This window comes from Vipera berus (genome assembly GCF_964194415.1).
Source record: "Vipera berus genome assembly, chromosome: 1".
Taxonomy (NCBI): Eukaryota; Metazoa; Chordata; class Lepidosauria; order Squamata; family Viperidae; genus Vipera; species Vipera berus.
Genome location: NC_138202.1, coordinates 336818785 through 336839177, shown reverse-complemented (window position 1 = coordinate 336839177; position 20393 = coordinate 336818785). Strand labels below are relative to the sequence as shown.

The 20393-nt window shown below is 43.3% G+C and overlaps 1 protein-coding gene across 3 annotated transcripts in view; it reads right to left on the bottom strand.

Moving 5' to 3' along the window:
* Positions 1–3070: 3070 nt before the first annotated feature.
* KIF3C (kinesin family member 3C) overlaps positions 3071–20393 on the bottom strand; it is a gene marked incomplete at both ends in the record, with an annotated part of 53674 nt that continues 36351 nt past the window's right edge. Inside the window, 5 exons of one of the 3 annotated variants that reach the window (XM_081315038.1) lie at positions 3071–3164; positions 3721–3896; positions 6300–6432; positions 7562–7681; positions 9635–9753. In XM_081315038.1, the coding sequence (XP_081171164.1) occupies positions 3071–3164; positions 3721–3896; positions 6300–6432; positions 7562–7681; positions 9635–9753 (642 nt within the window). Of the gene's footprint in view, positions 3165–3716; positions 3897–6299; positions 6433–7561; positions 7682–9634; positions 9754–20393 lie in introns of those variants that run through there. The other 2 variants (XM_081315039.1, XM_081315040.1) reach the window with 2 other exon arrangements.

Below are 20393 nucleotides of genomic sequence, written 5' to 3'. Positions count from 1 at the left end.
CTCTCTGACATACAAAGAACAAAGAATATCAGAAATCTACATCTGAGGTTGTTGCAGCAATGCAGCAGAGCTGTAGGAGCATCCTAGCCCCACTGTAGAAGTTGAAGGGCTGCCACAGCTATCAGTAATTGGTTCTTGTCTTAAGTTACAGTATTTCTTTGCAATAGTTCTTGTGTTTTGTGCTAGGAAGTTATCTGAGGTTACTGGCAGCACAGCAGCAGATTGAGAAATACGAGAGATCTTCAGACACTGAATATACGGCCAAAGTAAGTACATGGTCAAGTGTCATCCTTCCCCATATTTGTGTGCAGACAAGCTCACTGCTTCAAACTGCTAGATGTGGTTAACTGTCTAGTAATGACCCCAGATTTCTAGAGCCAACATGTGATCAAGCAGGAAAAACAACTGGCCTTAGCTTACCAGCATCCAGTTTGAACCCTGGTTGGATGAGGAAAAAAATTCTGGTCAGATGTCTTTTCCATTATGAGAGTGTCTCTTAACTTTCCTTTGCAAACAAGAAGGACATGTCTCATTTATTTTCACAGGTCTCCAGTTGACATATTTTATAGTCCATGGCAAATAACTTCTAGATGAGGAAAAGGCCAGTTATATTAAATTCAAGTGTTATTAATTAGCTTAAGCCCATAAATAAATTGACCAGACTTCAAGTGCCTCATTCTTCTTTCTATAAATGACCATTGTGCTGTAAAGTAAACTTAAAAGATCCTTTTGGATGTGCTTGATCCTGATTCCAAGTTATTTGGAATTTAGGAGAGTCTGGAAATCAAAGGCAAGGAGGCATTGAGTAAATGGATTCAAGCTTTTTTTACCTTTTGTTGGAGGCAAATTTGGCTCTTTTAAGAGTTGGGGAGAAAAGAAATACATACTGTATTCTTATGGTCTGAGAACCTGGTTAGCTTCTAACTAGATTCTTACCTATTATCCCTGAACATTTTCGTTGCCTTTGAACTTTAACAATATTCCTGTATTAGCTCCCATGATTCATCAGCCACATGAAGCATAAAAAGCATGGCAAGCAAACATAATAGGAATATCAATAGTTGCTAAAAACAACCAGTACCAAAGATGGAGCAGAGCTTTAGAGTCAACAGAGTAAAAGGCAAATTGGCATACTACATGTATGCGTATTACGGTAAAATTATATAACAGTTGTGTTAGTTCTCACATTACCATCTCTAGTAACTTGCCAGAAAATGTCCTCTTGTCATTTCTGTACTAAAGGTCCCAAATTGACTGACATTAACTTATTGCTTGAACGGTGTAATTTTTAACATGGATAATACAAACATGGAGTCCAAGTTAATGGTTTTGCAATAGCAATTGCCCTCAATTCTGTACTTGCTTCATTTGAGATAATAGATAATGTAACAATGGTAAGAATTTGTGCTATTATGATTCTCTCAATGGTTGAAAGATAATAATTTGAGCATTTTGATCCCAGAGGAAGCAAATTCCTAAACCACTGGATCCTAGAACAAAAATATTCCTGCAAGGACAAAGCAAAGGTATATACAAAGGAGACCAAAAGGTATGATTTGGGAGAAGCTGTCATAGTTTGACCTCTGTCAACACTCCTGGATTTGCCCAGCTCTGTGCTGCAGCTTTTTTGATGCCAAATGTTTTCTTATCCTTCCTTCAGGCATTTCAGTACTCAAAACTCAGAACATAGAGAGGAAAGAATCTTTCTGTAGCACAAATTACTGCCAGAACTGGACAGAACATTCGAGATCATGCATCAATCTCAAGATTTCCTTCTCTTTCCATTCCTATTAAAGCTAGTCAATTTAGGCTTTCTAAAGTTCTTGTTTTCTGCAGTTCATGACGGCTTCTATGATTAGGTTTGACTAACTTTGGGTTTATCCAAAATGTCAATACCAGGAAGCATGGCAGCTAATATTATCACCAGCCATTCTTCTAAGTATAAGCCAAAGTGCAAAATATAACTTAGGCAGAGAGAGATATTGGATATCTTCCCCTATTATTTCTTCTTGTTCTGTTTAGATCCAGAAAATTCTTGTCAATACTAGGCTGGTCTGCTCTATTAAACCTGCAGTTGCCACTGAAAGGACTTTGTGAATTAGAACATATTTCTGGATAAGATACTATTTCCTGTGCTCTGTCAAAATAACTGGGAATTCAGCTCCCCTTCCCCACTTTACATACATGGTTTGTTTTCAAGTATAAAAATTTTCTTCCAAATTAAAGTACAGGTGACTCCTTTTCTTGGTAAGTTGATCAAGTTTTTTAATTATTAGCTGCTTAAAGTTGACTTGCCTTTTTCTCAGGCAGGTGCAGAGAATGTTTCCTAAAGTCACAAAGATGCTTTAGTTAGCCCTCTCATAGGTCTGCTTGCATGATTGATGCCCAGGCTATTTCTCTGCAACATCTGTATGTGGAGAGTAGATGATTTGAACAGAAGATGAAATGAGACCTGTGCCCTTATTGCAAAAGCAGAAGGAAATCCGTATATTTTGGTGAGATCAAGATCCTGCCCCTGAGACTCGCCTACTTTGCTCATCCTCACTGCATAGTATACTCATCAAAGTTGACTGATTTCCACAGTCCAGAAGAAACAAACAGAACCGCCACTGGAGCTAAGTACAGATTGTTCCCATTGCCTCCTAATAGTTTTTCTCTTCTGAGTCTAAAACATACATGGAATGAAGAAAAAGCAAGCATTGTCTTCTAGAAACATTGTGCACTGAGCAAATTCCCCAACACTAGTGGAAGGCACTGCACCTTCCACCAACTGAAGTTGCTGCTCAGCTGGAAACCTGCGTCATCACAAAGACACACCATAAATAAATATGTTAAATAAATAGAGTGATTGGGTGACAGATCCAGAGAACGCTGGGGATGTGGACCCCAAGGAGCCATCATCTCATACAGACACACACACACACACACACACACACACACAAAGTAGCTAAAGACAAAGATGAGTTAGTGCAGGGGACACCTCTCCCTGGACTATGTGTTCTCAGAGGCAATCAGTGGCAGAAAGAGCGCAGTCCTCATATCTGAAGGAAGGGGAAGGGCTCAAGGGATATTATTTGTGAGCCAGTGTTGTGGAAGGGTTCTGTGAACTGAAGGATAGGGACACTTGTGTTGCTGAAGACGGCAAGGTGCGAGGAGTCTGGCACCTAAAGTGGGATAGAAGAAAAGAAAGAAAAAAGAAATAGGAGCATGAATCCATATTTTCCTTCCCCCGCCCCCTTCATCAAAAGCATTTTTTATCCTGCCTAAGAAACCAAAAATGTTCACCTGAGAAAAAAAACAACAGTTGATGTATCCTTCCTCTACATCCTAATAATTCAATGAAATAAATTAGGCTAAGAAATGACTAGTCCAAAGTTTCTGGGAAGTTTCATGGCTGGGTTGAGATTTCAAACTGATTTCTTCCCAGCCCTTATTCAGTACTCTAGGCAGACTACCAACCTATTTTTATGGGCTAGATGGTATAGACATAGATGTAATACTACTCAGAGAAAGGTCACACACTAATTCTGAACATTGTGTTGGTGATTACTAGGCTTTCATTTGACCAACCTTCCTCAATCTTGGTCATACTCTCCGTGGCTCATTCTTGCTTATTTGTAATGCCACAAAGCTTAAAATTTAGTTAATAACTTAGCCAAGCACTGGAGCTCAGGATACTGGCAAGAGCCATCTACATCTGCTTTCCATTCACTAACTCACCAAGATCGTGATTTTCGTACTCGGGATGCTGCAGGTCGCTCCAGGAGGCTATCTAAGCGCATCAACCTCTCCAGATGCAATGCTCGTGGGTCATGCTCACTTTGATCTTGTGTGATCTCAAACTCAAATACAGCTGGTGGAGAGACATCTAGTTCCAGAAACATGATGTTCTCAGCCTTTGGTTGTGAAGTTGGAAAAGAAAGGAAGGCAGAAAGATGTTGATAATATCAAGAGGTCAGTTTATTACAGAGCTGAAGCTAGGTTCTTGTACACATATCTGAGTGTGTAGTAGTTGAAGTAAATACACAGTCCCTACGCAATGCTAATTTATGATAATCCTATTCATCTACATGACTAAGCAAATCCTGAATGGTTTCTTTCATGATCTGAGTTCATGGCCTTACAAACTGACAGCTTTTCATATGAACCTGCCGGTATTTTTGCATTTTGCTGAGAAATCCTCAGCTGTCAAGGTTTCAGTAAAACCAATCCTCAGGTTGTTTTTCTAAGAGATATTCATTCCAACTTTTCTTTAATATTGTAATCTTCACAACCTGCAAAAGTGGTGGTTTATGAGAAATACTTTTTTATTCTCTTATTTAGATTGCTATTTTCACTAATGTAGAAAAGATTAACCAAAATGTTCACAGGACTGGAACAAATCCCCAAAGAAGAAAGTGAAGGATGCACAACACATATGTATAAAATTATGCCTTGTGTGAAAAAATGGATAGAAAAAAGATTTTCTCATAAGACTTAATACCTCGTAATACTATAAACCAGGATCATCCAGTAAAAGATTAGGATATCTAAGACTGGTAAAAGGGCATATTTATAAGCACATAGATGGCATTTATTATCCAAAATATAGAAATGGCTGCTAACTTGAAAGCTTTTTTTGAAGAGGATTAGGCAAATTAGTAGCAGACTACAAATGGCTGCTAGTTATGACTCTTAGATATTAACCCTATTAATGGAGACAGCATGTTTCTCAATATTAATTGCTGAGTAACATGAGTAGAAAGAATCCAATTTACTCTCATATCCTACTTATGGCCTTTCCCCAAGAATTTGGCTGGCCACTGTGAAAACAGAAGTTCTAACCAGTCACCTATTTGGTCTTATCTTTCATATTCTAAATACAATTAGTCATCTTTTTTCTTGTTGTGACCTGACTGCTGTTTATTTGATTATTTTTTTAATCTTAGGTAAAGGTAAAGGTTCCCCTGCTAGTCGTTTCCAACTCTAGGGGCTGGTGCTCATCTCTGTTTCAAAGCCGAAGAGCCAGCGCTTGTCCAAGGACGTCTCCATGGTCATGTGGCCGGCATGACTAGACGCCAAAGGCGCACGGAACGCTGTTACCTTCCCACCGTAGTGGTCCCTATTTTTCTACTTGCATTTTTATGTGCTTTCGAACTGCTAGGTTGGCAGAAGCTGGGATGAGTAACAGGCGCTCACTCTGTTACATGGCACTCGGGATTCGACCCGCCAAACTGCCGACCTTCTGATCGACAAGCTCAGCGTCCTAACCCACTGAGCCACCGCATCCCTACTTTTTAATCTTACTGTTTAATTAATTTACTTCTATAATACATATTTCAATATCTTTTTTTTTAAATCAAGACTGGGATACAAATATTAGTTAAATGAGTTAGATTAAGACACACATTTATATAATATGCTACGTTTCTTTGCATTTGTCTTCAGTAGGTTGCTTGAGGCTTTGCATGTTATAAAACCCTAGCCTTTTTGATTAGTTTATAATTCAGTGTATTGTTAGAAAATGGACTTGTTTAGTGTCAAAAATGCTATGCAAACATAGTCTTTACTGGAATATAGCTTGCCATTTATTTATTTATAAAATTTATTGGCTGCCTATCTTGCTATAGAATAACTCTGGGGTGGCTTACTGTCATAAAAATATGCCAATACATGTACAATTAAAGCATAAATGATTAAAATCAACATTAAAATCTAAGGACACATGGGGAAGGCAGGGACTGAGTGGGAGGAAGTAGGATCTTTTGTTACTCAATCAACCACCCCCACTGCGCTGTTCCCACACTGGGGCCCCAAGCCAACTGGTAGAGCTACGTCTTTAGGCCCTTATGAAAGGATGGGAGGGTTGGGGCCAACCTCACATGAGGGGGGGCAAGATGATCCAGACGGCAGGAGCAAGAGCAGAGAAGGCCTTCCTCCCCTGCCAGCCGGAATAATTGGGCTGACAGAACCCACAACATGCCTCCTCTGGCAGCACGGGTGGGATAGGCCAGTCCCAAAAGGGTGAGACAGTCCCTCAAGTAGACTGGACCCTTGCTATGAAGAGCTTTAAAGGTGATCACCAACACCTTAAATTGCACCTGGGAGCAGAATGGTAACCAATGCAGCTTGCAGAGCAGTAGTATTACAGGGGCCATTCTAGAGTCCCCAAAATAGCCCACGCCACTACATTCTACACCAGCTGTAGCTTCTGAATGCTCTTCAAGGGTAGCCCTATGTTGAGCGCATTACATTGTCAGGAATTTATTTTCCTCACCAATACCAACCCTCCACTACTCCACCAAGAGCTCTTTTCTCACCCGATACCGAGGATGGGACCCCATTGACATGGCTAGGCGAGCATATTGGCTGATTGGCCTTTTGTATCCCACTGCAGAAGTTGGGCGCTTTTTCATCTGAGTCCCAGTGGTCAAGTTGCTGCTGCTACTGCTACTACTGTTGGAGTAAAAGAAATAAAGAACGTGCAAGGAATTACTCCAGAGCAGCCACGATTAATGTGGCAACATATAGATGTGCCTCAAAAGAGGCACCAGGTCTTATTTTTTTTTGGGGGGGTGTCTTTTATACTCACCTCCAGTACCAACAGCCCCGCCCAGTTGGCCCACTTCTTCTGGGGCCGAAGGAGCAGCTTCATTCTGCAGCTGCATTCCGGCCTGCATTTTGCAGTCAGGCCTTTCCAGAAGGCCTATGCATCCGAGTACTGAGCTATGGATTCAATCTATAGCTCGGCCTCGGCTGCAGAGTTCTTGCAGAACCGAGTTATGGATTGAATCCATAGCTCAGTTCTTGGCTGCATGGCCTTCTGGAAAGGCCTGTGACTGAGAAATGCAGGCCTGGCTGCAGAAGGCTCCGCAGAAGAAGTGGGCCAGCGAGGAGAGCCTGGCTACCAAGTAAGGCTGCCAGGGCACATGGGGCAGCTCCACACCCCCATCCCCATCCTAGCTTGATTTTTAGGTGTTTGCCTCACCCCAAAACTAGGGCTTATTTTTGGGATAGGGCTTATATTAGGCCCACCCCTCAAAAAAATCAAGCTAGGGCTAGGGCTTATTTTCAGGGTAGGTCTTACTTTTGGGGAAAACACAGTACATATCACAACTGCAGAGCTTCCCCAGGGCCCAACCTTGCATCACCCTGAGGTCTGCAGAAAAAAACAGATCTTTCCAGCTTTTTGGAAGAGCATGAGGAAACAGCACCAATTGGGTAGATAAGGACTAGGTCCAGCCCACCTTGAATTCCTTCTACTCTTATCTCTTGCTAACTTTTAATGGCAGCTAGTAGTCCAGATTCTTGTAGAGAGCTCAAACTTACAGTAAGCCTTTATACCCACTTGAACTGTCTGGATCTCCTGATTTCCCTGATGCTTGACACCCAATATGGCTCTGGATCTTCAGAAGGTATGACTGATTTACCACCAACTTAAAAGGGGTGGATGGAATGGAAGAACTACCAATCATGTGCCTGACCCTGAGCTGTCTTTTCTTCATCACTATCTACATGAAGTTCCTCCAGCCTGGTCTTCCCAGGGACACCGGACATCAAAGGCCAGAGCTTGCAGACTCACCTCCCTGGAGTCAGCACCAAGGGCTGGAATTTCCACTGGTCCTCCTCACAGTCAAAGTAAAGGCGATTCATGATCTTGTTCTTCTCCTCAGGGGGGATGAAATTTTCAATGATTAGGTACCTGCAGCAAACAGAAATGGGCAGAATCAAGACAAACAAAAACAAAACATTTCTCTTTAATGTTTTAACTGGCAGTTATAGCAATAAAAGATTGGAAAGGCAAAATCAAAGTAGAAGAGTGGCACTGTAGCTTTTTCACATTTATAATCCATACTATTGTAAATCATAATGAATTTGGGAATAAATCATCCAACTCAAGGAACTCAGCTAAAATGATGTGACCCCTTGATAGTTTCTCAATGACAACCTGCTCTTCGATAATCTCAGATGTATATTTTAAGGTTGCATCATCTCATCCACCTAAGAAAATGCTACCATGAGTAATGGTGCCTTGAATAATAAGAAAGGGAGAATCCTGGGACAAAATCCACTGCAGAAGAGAACTTTGTCGAGGATGGCATGTCTTATGTTAACTAGGAGGAAGGGAAGGCATTAGCTGGAGATAATGGGAATCATCTCCTCACCAAAGAGAGAGATATTGGAGTCAATGAAGCTGAATATTATGATTTCCCTCTCCTCAGGGATGTGGTTATTTTTATATTCTGCACAGCATCAGCAACCTTGTTTGATACCATGCCAATTTTGTAGCATGGCACAGTAAGAGACAGTGAGAAATGATGGGAATGAACAATAAAAATAGTGAATGAAAACAGGGGTTTCTGTAGATAGATTATAGGGGTTGGGCTATGCTGCCAGAAAAAAAAGTTACCTCTCAAGATATTCTTGTGACAAATGTTTCTTTTGAGACATCTTCACATATGGTAGTGGTTGGGTTGTCATGCTAGGTCAGAGAAGAGTTAAAGAAAAACTTGCCCTATAACTTTACTCATCATTTGACATAGCCTGTTAAACTAGAGTTTGGGACTTATGGTGCCATTCAAGCTGTCAACAGAAGACTTCAACACTTGGTTTTAGCAAAATCGAAAATGACACTAAGCCTTGAGTTCTAATCTAGATAAAATAACAATGGCATGGGACTGGGTATTCGTATTGTATATTTTTGCATTAACCTTTCCTTTGATATAGGATATCATTAAAAACACAAGCAGTAACAGGTAGCTTTACTGTGCCAAAGAGAAAAAAGAATCATGAAAACATGAACATTAATTGGTTCCTTGAAATGGGAAAGACAAGCTGGCAGAGAGAAGCAATAAAATAGAAAGACTGAAGAAATTACCTTTTCCTTCAGAAACCATCCCACACTTAAGAATGTTAATTGTAGAGTGGGTCTTGTGGTGAGAACATGTCCCTACAGGAATTCCTTTTAGAGATGTCATCTAACAGAGATGAGAGGATTTTTTAAAAAATCCCTGTGGTTGTGGTATACCAAAATCAATTAGGATATATAGAGAAAAAAAATAAGCATCATCGTATGATGTTAATTCTTTTATCCCTAATTTAAATATATGTTTTCAGCACTGAAATGGATTTGTATATTGCTGATTTTATTTTGTTAATCAACTCAAAGAAAAGGGAAAGAACAATAGGATTATTTGACACTTTGGGGACACTGCCATCAGAAGTATCCAAAAGATGGCCCTCGGACCTAGGGCCAGGGTGGGGAACTACGGCCCTTTTATGACTTATGGGCTTCAAGTCCCAGAATTCCTGAGCTAGCCATGCTGGCTTAGGAATTCTGGGAGTAGAAATCCACAAGTCATAAAGGGGCCCTAGCACCCCACCTCTGTCCTAGGGCATTCATTTCGTATGGGTCAGGTGACACAGGAAAACCAATAGGATTTCATTTCTTTTTTTAAAAAGCTGGTGGTTCTGGCCTGATTTGTCACTTGAGCAACTTGTCACTTTGGCACATCTGGTTTGTCTCTCCTTTCATAGTCCCTTTCTACCTACCAACCCTGGCAATGAGACAGATGTGCAAGATGGTCAATCATTCCTTGAGGTTAGACTGGGTTGCCTCAGCCTCTACCTCAACACATCTTATCAAGGTACCTACTTGAGTTTCAGTTCTCGTGTCTGCTCATTCTGTGCCTCCTCCAGGTCTTGCCGCACTCGGATGTATTCATCGTGTTGGTCCTGGATCTCTGCCTTCACAGCCTGAAGCTTGGCATAAAGCTACCAGATTAAAAAAAAGCTGTTTATTTAGCAGAATACCTTTGATACCACATCTCACCTTTCCAGCTGGCATGAACTACAGCTCATGGACCATATTTCTTAGCCTGAAAAATATGGTCTGCTTTGAAGTCTGCCAGGCAGCTGTCTTAATATCACTAAAATGTAAGAGCAGCCAAATTTAAAAGTTGTTTTTTTTTGCTTTGAGGGATAGAGATTTTAAGGAGTGAAATGACTTAGGGGCTCTAAATGAGATAAATAGATGATATTTTGGTGATGCTTTAATAAGATTTCAAACATTTTGGCCCCAATCATTCAAAAAAAAATCTGGAAGATATTAAATCATTTTTTAGAAGTAACTACATACACACACCACCCAGAGTCAGTTGGTAGGATAGACAGCTATAGAAATCAAACAAATATTATGTTTTCCATGGCCTAAAATTTGTCTAACCCTTAAATGGGAAATTCAAGGGTCGAGCAACAAATAATATTGTTTAGCTCCAATAATGTGACAACCTTTATCTGCACACACATTTTCTAGGTTCACACTGGCATTGGGTTCCAGTCACAGCAAAGCTAAAAGCATTGTACCTGTCCTTGAACTGACAGAAAACAATATTGGCATAACATTTTCCAGCCTCCCCTTGGGGATCCCTATTCTGCAAAAGGCACAATGCTGGCAAATATCCCTCTCCTTATTTAAGTGGTGCAGGACACATTAAAGAATGAATTGGTGGGGTCCTCTGGCTTTGTTTATCTCTCTCCCACCAAACATCACTAATCGGTGACAAAACCAATCACTATTCTGGAAGAGAACTCAGCTTCTGTCCAAAAGAAACCAACAATCAATTGACACTGTCTGATAGTCAGACTTTCCTCCAGCATAGTCACTTGCTTTTTGATTAAACGCTGACTCAGTGCCTGCTATCAACATTTGTACAGACACACCTTTCAACTGACTTTGTGCATCACATGTTGTTTGTCTCAAAATGTCTTACTGAGAATAGGCTTTGACTGGAAAAGAGCCCAAGCTCTAGCTTGCTTCTATGTGATGAAAATGTACAAAGTGCCTTCCAATAGTCATGTTATCTTCTTACTGGTTTAATAACAAAGGGCTTTTAGAGAGGGGTTCTTCTTAAAAGTACAGCATGTTTTACTTATATAAATATATTATTAATGTTAGAGGATCAGATTTATTTATCCAAAGCACCTAGTTTAAGCACCGCTTTCATATTCACAGTATGAAAGGTTGGAGAGCTGCTGCAAGCATAGAAAATGGTAGATTAGACTAAAATAAGTTTGAATATTTTGTATTTTAACATGTTGCAGAAACCCAGTCATTTTCTTTGCATGTTGTATGAATTATACTACCATATTAAAACATAAAGTTATGAAAACACAACAACTGTGTTTTGTTATCTTGGATTTAGGGTTAAGCATATTGTGTGAACCCAGCAACAAGAGGCCAACATAGTTACCACAGATCATTGCTTGCTGGGACTGCTGGATAGTAAAATTCAACACTATCTTGAGAGTCACACCCATATATATACAGTAGTAGAGATTACTTTAGACAAATGGTCAATGTTCCCGAGATAGCAGTTATCCTCTCGGGATCATACTTTAAATCCAGATAATCCCTCCTTCATTTTCTCACCGGAGACTGACTACAGCCCCTCGGTCGCGATGACATCTTAGGCATGGAGATAGATGAACTACCACCGATCATCACCGGAGCTACAAAGTTATCCACCAACAGACTATGCTAGCACTCACCGGACTCTCTCTCCTCCTGCGACCTACCCAGGGCTGGATGGTGGCCCCCTGAGATCCTGATCACTGTGAGAGGGTGACCATGTTCTCAGGAGCCACTACTTCAGCTCTGTGGTCTTGATATGCAGTTGTTCCAACCAGCTCGTCCTTTACTCCTATTTCCACCTCTGATGGCTTACACCAGAAGTGAGCTACTTGCCCTGAGAGCTTCCCCCCTCTCTCAGAGATGGCCATCAGACCTACGCCGCCGTTTCTTTAATGACGGGTCCTGGGACCCCGAGAGGTGGCATGGCGCCAAGAAGAGGCTCTTGGGTTTTCTTTTAAATTTTTTTGAAGGGTTAGGGAGGGGGGAGGGTCAGGCCCAGCAGAATGAGGGGAAGATCCTACCGGACCTGTCTCAGCCTAGGTTGGCCAATGGTCGCGGCAATATGAGGGCCGAGGAGAGTCTTGTAAACCAGGGGGATGGGACAGGGATACCGATCCCCACAGTAATTGGGAATGGCAGCAGATGGAGGAGCAGAGGGCCATATCGTAATCTGAGATCACGCCCACGCTATCTTCTTGCTGTGGCGCGCTCTGACCCTCTGGCTCTCGCCTGCTGCCCTGGGGAAGAGGGAGGACTGACTCCTGAGCTCAGGCTGATCTATTTTAATGCCAGGTCTGTTGTGAATAAAGCTCCCCTCATCCATGACTTGATCGAGGAGGAAGACGCAGACCTGGCATGCATCACGGAAACCTGGCTGGGCCCAGAGGGAGGGGTCCCTCTGACTGATTTATCCCCTCCAGGTTTCCGTGTGCTGCATCAACCTCGAGCTCAGGGTAGGGGAGGTGGCGTGGCGGTCGTTATCAGAGAGACCCTCCATCCGCGGGAGGCCACTGCCCCTCAGATAGACGGATGTGAATCCCTCCTCTTAAGATGGGGTCCTGGTGGTCAGTTGGGCCTACTTCTGGTATACCTCTCTCCAAGCTGCACAGCAACGGTTCTACCCAAGCTACCTGACGCCATCTCAGGATTGGCGGTCGAATTTCCAAAACTTATAGTACTGGGAGACTTTAATCTACCTTCCCTGGGCAGTGCATCAGAAGTGGCCCGAGAGTTCATGGCCTCCATGACGGCCATGGACCTGACTCAAATTACTCAGGACCCAACTCACGAGGGAGGAAACATGCCTGATCTTATTTTTGTCTCTGGGCAGTGGCTAAATGGACTGGGTGGGGTTACTCCAACATCACAACCCCTTTCATGGACAGACCACTACCTCCTGTGGTTGGGCCTCCGTCACGTCACCCCCCGCTGTCAGGAGGCGGAACCGACCAGGTGGTTCCGCCCCAGGCACCTGATGGACCCAGATAAATTCCAGATGGCGCTTGGACCGATTCCCACCTCCCTCTCCCACAACCCAGTCGAGTCCTTAGTTAATGCCTGGCAACAGGCTGCTTCGGAGGCGCTCGACCGCGTTGTCCCTTTGCGGCCTCTGGCCCAGCGCAAGTCCCGACTCGCTCCTTGGTTCTCCAAGGACCTGCGGGAGATGAAGCGCCAGAGAAGGGGCCTAGAGAGCATTTGGAGAACCAGTCGGTCTGAGTCTGACCGAACACAGTTAAGATCCTTTTCTAGATCCTATCTTGTGGCAATGAGGGTGGCAAAGCGTGCCTACTTCACCACCCTCATTGCGTCCGCAGATAATCGCCCGGCCGCCCTATTTAGAGTGGTCCGCTCCCTTTTAAGTCAAGAAACGGGAGAGGACCCCCTACATAGACGGGCTGAGGAATTTAGTAAATATCTGGTGGACAAAATTGCTCAGATTCGGGCTGGTCTGGACTCTGACTGGGCAGTATCTAACGAGAGGAAAACGATGAAGTTGGCCAAGTACATTTGGGAAGAGTTCGATCCTGTGACTCCGGATGAAGTGGACAAGATCATGGGGAAACTAAGTGCCGCCACATGTTTGTTGGACCCGTGTCCCTCCTGGCTAGTCTATGCATCTCGGGAGGTTACACGAGGCTGGCTCCTAGCAGTTATCAATGCCTCACTGAGTGAAGGGTACTTCCCTGCTGCCTTGAAAGAGGTGGTGGTAAGGCCCCTCCTCAAGAAACCGGCACTGGACCCAGCTGTTTTAAACAACTTCCGTCCTGTCTCCAACCTTTGCTTCCTTGCGAAGGTCGTTGAGAGCGTGGTGGCACGACAGCTCCCTTTGAACCTGGAGGAAGCTGAATATCTAGATCCGTACCATTGGTCGCGCTGGTGAACGATCTCTGGCGGGCCCGAGATAGAGGTTATTCCTCTGTCCTGGTCCTATTAGATCTATCAGCGGCTTTTGATACCATCGACCATGGTATCTTACTGCGTCGTCTTGAGGGGCTGGGAGTGGGAGGCACCGTTCTGCGGTGGTTCTCCTCCTACCTCTCGGACCGTTCGCAGACGGTGTTGGCAGGAGGGCAGAGGTCGAGCCCTAGGCCTCTTAATTGTGGAGTCCCTCAGGGTTCGGTGCTCTCGCCCCTCCTGTTCAACATCTATATGAAGCCGCTGGGAGAGATCATCCGTAGCTTCGGGGTGAAATATCATCAATATGCTGATGATACCCAGCTATTCATTTCCACCCTGAACCAACCCAGTGATGCCCTTGATATGATGTCCCGTTGTCTGGAAGCGGTACAGATTTGGATGGGAGAAAACAGGCTTCGACTCAACCCGGCCAAGATTGAGTGGCTGTACATACCGTCATCTCGTTTAGTCCAAGAGGTTCCATCTCTGACTATAGGAGGAGAGATGTTACCTCCCATTGATAGAGCACGCAATCTGGGCGTCCTCCTAGATTCACGACTCAGTTTTGAAGATCATTGGAGCCGTGGCTAGGGGGGCATTTGCACAGATTCGTCTTATATACCAATTGCGCCCCTTTTTGGACCAAGATGCCCTACGTACAGTCACCCACGCGCTCGTTACCTCCCGTATTGATTACTGTAATGCTCTCTACATGGGGCTGCCCTTGAAGACCACCCGGAGGCTTCAGCTGGTGCAGAATGCAGCTGCACGGGTTGTGATGGGAGCTCCCCGATACTCCCATATTACACCCCTCCTGCGTGAGCTGCATTGGCTACCAGTTGCCCTCCGGGTGAGATTTAAGGTGCTGGTACTTACCTTTAAAGCCCTACATGGCTTAGGTCCGGGATACTTGCAGGACCATCTGCTGCCGGGAACAAATTCCCATCGTCCAGTACGCTCACACAGAGAAGGCCTCCTCAGGGTACCGTCAGCTAGGCAATGTCGGCTGGCGACCCCCAGGGGGAGGGCCTTCTCTGTGGGAGCGCCAACCCTATGGAATCAGCTCCCCCCTGAGCTTCGGATGGCCCAAAACCTCCAATCCTTTCGCCGCGGCCTCAAAACACACCTGTTCCACCAGGCTGACCTAGACTGACAGGCATTTTAATTAATTTATATTTAGTATTTTTAATTCATTTTTTAAAATTCTCTAATTTTAATTTACTGCACTGATGTTCTCAATTTCATTTTTATCTTGATTTCTGTACTTATTATATGTTTTGTTGTTAGCCGCCCTGAGTCCTTCGGGAGATAGGGCGGGATATAAATCCCATCAATAAATAAATAAATAAATAAATAAATATATATATATCTTCTCCCAGAAGAACAAAGCTGAAGCCACCAGCCTGAGGATGACGGATGAGATTTCGTCGAAACGTTGCTCTTATACCTTCAATTCTACGTGGGGAAAAACCCGAATGACCAAAGATCTACATATATATATATAAGTCTCCCTTTTGCTTGACTAATTTATTAATTAAATCCTAGCACTTGTTCTGTTGGAGATGCTAAAATTGGGCAAAGTCTAGTGGAGAACCTGGGGGATAAAGGAGAATTCTCAGTGAAATTAGTATCAGTGCTCAGACCTATGTGATGGCCATAATGTAGGTTTCTTTGAATGAGCCCAATGATTACAAGAAACGTACAGTAGTTCCATTGTCAATATCTTAATTATTATTAGTAAGAAATACCATCCCTCATCTGAGAACAGGAGTAATAAACCCATTGTCTAGAAAAACACAGCAAAGGTTGCATACAGAGTATAAATGAAATGAAAGTTTTGCAACTTCTGGTTTGCTGCCGCGGCCACCGTGGCCATCTAGAAGGCAGGCTCCGTCTTCCACGTACGATTTCACATCGCTGGGGGACCCTGGAAAGGGTCAAACGTTGCCCTGTAGGGGCGACCAGCAAGGAGAGGATCCCCGCTTAATCACAGGAGGGTGATAGTCCTTCCGCCCGATCTGATGCAGCCCTCCAAACCGGCGGACGAAAGACCGGCATAGAAATATGGCTCAGGCTGCAGACAGCCGAAGTCAAACTTACCACCAGACACCTACAAAGTAGCATGGATGAGACTGGGTGAGATCTGAACCTCTCTTCAATCCTAACTATCTTTTCCACCTGTATAAGCTCCCTAAAGTATTTTCCTCCCTGTGGAGAGAGGGAAGGGAAACTTCTAATAACAGTGGCAACTGACTATCTAGGGGAGTTTAAAATGTTGAAACAATAACCTGATTTTAACTGGATTTCTATCTTTCCAAAACTTGAGGACTAAAAGATTTCCTATTTTTATTGATGATTTGGGTTTTTACTTACAAAAAACAAGATTGGAATTTTTTTTAAAAAAAATCTTGTTTTTTTAAAAAAAACAGTATGGGAGACATCTTGTGGCTAAACCTGGTATTACCTGTTATTGTCTGAAACAGACTTAGCTTGAAGCCTAGACTATACATAAGATTTTTGTGACCTTGGCAATTAGCTGTGAGAAGCCCAGCTGTGTTCTATACTCAGTGATAAAATTATTTTCATTCTCTGACTGTAAAGCTTTTAAACCATACCACTAAAAGAACATGGACGAAGATCAGGAACAGATCTTATTTATGTTGAAAGCAGTTCATGAAACTATTCTTAAAGCCACTGATGAAATAAGAGGCTACAGAAAAGAACAAGATGTCAGCCTAGATATATGAACCCAAACTTTGATTACACCCATAGAATTAACTACACAGAATATAATAAAAGAAATGGAGCAATTAAATACTATGATAGAAGACTCAATTTATCAACAAACACAGTTAACAAAAAACTCAGAAAAGGGATTGATAACTTTGAAAATGGAAAAGACTTTCTATATAAACCAGAAGAAACCTGAGGATCAAGAACAAGGACAGACCGAAGGGAAGATAAACATTTCAGGACAACTACACCGGGAGAGAAAAATAGAGAGATAATTTGTTAGCTCCTTCAAAAAAATGCTGACTGGATGGCCTTTCTTACTTCAAACAATATATATAAAAACAGAGGGAGATCTATATGATGATTTAAAAACACGGATATGAAAGGTGAGTTGGCAAAGAAAGCTAGAATAAGGCTGAAGAAAATTGGGGCCTTGATTTATTAGTAAGGATTAAAATAGAATATACTCGATTTGACAAGATACGTACTTTGAACACTAGATTTTATTATGAACTGAGATAAAGAAAACTTTGGTTATTTTAAAATTTGAAAGTATAAATATTAAAAGTTAAATTTGAATATTGCTTTGTTTATAAAGGTTGAATGTAAAGCTAATTAAGATATACGTAAGCTAAAAATATATTGATAAATGTAATAAACATGTTTTTACTTAGCTGATGTTATAAAAACTGTATTAGCTTTGAGATAATAGAGATTAAGTGAAAAAGACAGGAAGTATTTGATGCTGAAATGAGAAAATTTGGTTACTAAATTTAAGATGTTTGGAAATTAATAGAAAATAAGAATGTTATATATTATTAATTAGTTGTAAGATTGTGAGAAATAGAATATATTCAAACAGATATGTATTCTGAATATTAGACTTTGTGATATATTGTGACAATGGGAACTTTAGTTACTTAAAACGGAAATTAGAAATATTAAATGTTAAGTTAAATATTAATGGGAAAACTAATTAGGATATTGATTGTTTATAAAGACTGAATGTTAAACTAATGATATCTATAAGCCAAAAATTATTGATAAATGTAAGAATGTCATTTTTATCTAATTGATTTAATAAGAATTGTATTAGTTTAAACAGGAGACAGTAAATACTAAGGGGAAAAGAGAGGTTAATGTAACAGCTTGAGACTTGCACTAAAGATACTTGTATGTCATTTTATTATCAATTAACCCAGTGGCCACGCGGCTTTTCAAATACTTAAATGTAAAATTAGAAAATCAATAAAAAAAATTAATATATATATATATATTAAGTTTTGCATTTACCTATTACCTATGTATCTATTTATGGAAATAGTCATTGAAATTTTGTCTTAGTGGGATTACAGCAAGATAAACCCCCCCACTGTAACTACACAAGCAGAAACTGTCCCAATTCTAACAGCTTCTGTAATGTATTGGGCTTGCTTGTTAACACCACGTGGTAACAGCTGGTAGGCTGCTGGAGCAGGGAGCTAGCTAACAGCTCCCAGCATCTCAGACAACCCGTCTCCAGCACTGCCACCGGTTGCCCCTAGGTGGCAATAGGTTGCTTCAAACCTATTGGCCGCCTCCTAGGGGCCAGGGTATAAATTGCTGCATCTGCAGCCCTGTTCTCTAGTTCAGATCCTGCAAGCAATAAACAATGATCTTTGCTGAACTCACTCGCCTCATCTTCATTCCTGTGCAATGAACCCAGTACACAACATTGGCGACGAGGTTGGGATCCTGCTTCTCTGTCGAAGCTGAAAGTCACTAGGGGAGAGGCAGCGTTCGCCTGGCGGGAAAAACAAATTCCCCCCCTATGGTCGGCTAGCTAAGCCATGCTAGCGACCACGTGCTCAGAGAACCAGTCCCTGGGCAACGGAGAGGCAGGATTCAAAGACGGTGAGATCCAGCCACGAAGACCAGCAGAATGCCCAAGGTTGGAAGGCTGCGAGAATTCGACATCAAACAACCAGAAGTATGGCCATCATACCTGTCCCAGGTCGAGAACTACCTATGGGCGAACCAGGTCGCAGAGGACAGACTGAAGGCTGCCATGCTGCTCTGTGTATGTGGCCCAGCGACGTTCGATCTGGCCGAAAACCTGTTTGCACCCATACCATTGGAATCCGTCTCCTACGCCGAACTGAAGAAGAAGCTTGGAGAACATTTCCAACCAAAGATGTCGGTGATTGCATGGCGCTACGCCTTCAAACAACGAATACAGCAGCCGGGAGAGACCGCATCCAAGTACATTGCGGCCTTGAGGCAGGCCGCACGCCTCTGCCGATTTTCAGACGTCGAAGAGCAACTTTGAGACCGGCTCGTCTGCAGCCTCCGCAACCAAGAGCTGCAGCAGAGACTTTTTGCCAGAGAGGTCCTGTCGTTCGCAGATGCCCAGAATGAAGCTGCCGGTGGAGCCATCCGAACGATCCAGCCCGCCAAAACGATGCAACGCAAAGAAGCCGTCCACCATAAGGACGCAGAACTCACCGAGGACTCAGAAGAAGATGCCAAAGTCAACAAGTTGCACAGACAACCTGACCAGCAGCTCCGCAGCAGCAAGCACCAAGAGACTACTTACAAGGCAGATCTCTTGCCTAGAAGTCCAGGTTGTGGCAGCTGCCACCAATGCTCAGACTGCAGGTTCCGGACAGCCATGTGCAGGGCCTGCGGAAAAACTGGCCACATCGCATCAGTCTGCAGAGGTCGCCAGAGGGACCGGCCATCAAATGGCCAGTCGGAAGATCTGACCAGGAGAGGTACCGGGGACCCGGGGCCGTTCATTGTGGGGCTTTGCTCAAGCCGTAGAAGTGTCTGCCGTACCGGGGCCCGATGCCCCCTTAAACCCAAGTATAGACTTCAGGTGGAGCTGCAAGGGGTCCCCTGTAAGATGGAGCTGGACACAGGCTCTGCCATTTCCATTATTTCTCTGGACACATTTAATTTCGTGTGCAGTCGCAGTAGCAGATGGGCCAAGGTGAGGCCCTCTGACATACTTTTAACAGATTTTCAGAACGCAAAAGTCACAGTCAAGGGTGAAGCCACCTTGGCCGTTAAATTTAAGGGGTCTTTAGGACACCTGGATGTTGTCGTAGTAGGGGGCCAGAGAACGAGCCTAATTGGGCTCGATTGGTTTGATACACTAGGCATCCAAGTAACCGGTATTAACCGGACAGAAGACCCGAGTCTAGCGTCAGTTTGCTAGGACTTCGCAGACGTATTTGATTCAGCCCTAGGAACTTACACGGGCCCGCCAATAGCATTTAAATTAGACCCAAACGTGGTTCCCGTCAGGATAAAGCCATGCAGGGTCCCCTTTGCCCTCAAGCACAAAATTGACACGGAACTAGACAAGCTTGTGGAACAGGGCGTGTTGCAACCAGTAGATGGTGGGGAGTGGGAAACTCCTATTGTAACACCACTTAAAGCCAACGGGGAAGTCAGAATATGTGCAGATTATAAATGCACAATTAACCGGGCCCTTAAACAGCACGCATAACCAGTCCCCATGGTGAGCCACATCCTGGCATCTTTACAGGGTGGCTCTACTTTTGTGAAATTACCGTAGATTTGGCACAGGCCTATCAGCGACTATCTGTTGATGAGGTCACAGACGCAGCACAGACAATTGTGACCCACAGGGGGGCTTTCAGAGTAAAGCGCTTGCAATTTGGAGTCAGTGTAGCCCCGGGCATTTTTCAGGGAATCATGGAACGCACACTCAAGGGCATTCCAGGGGTTTGCCCCTATTTTGACAACGTGCTTATTGCCGGAGAATCCACAGAGGTGCTAGCAAGGAGGCTCAGAGTCGTCCTGCAGAGGCTGCGTGAAGCAGGCCTCAAACTAAAAAAGAGTAAATGCAGTATTGGGGTTCCCT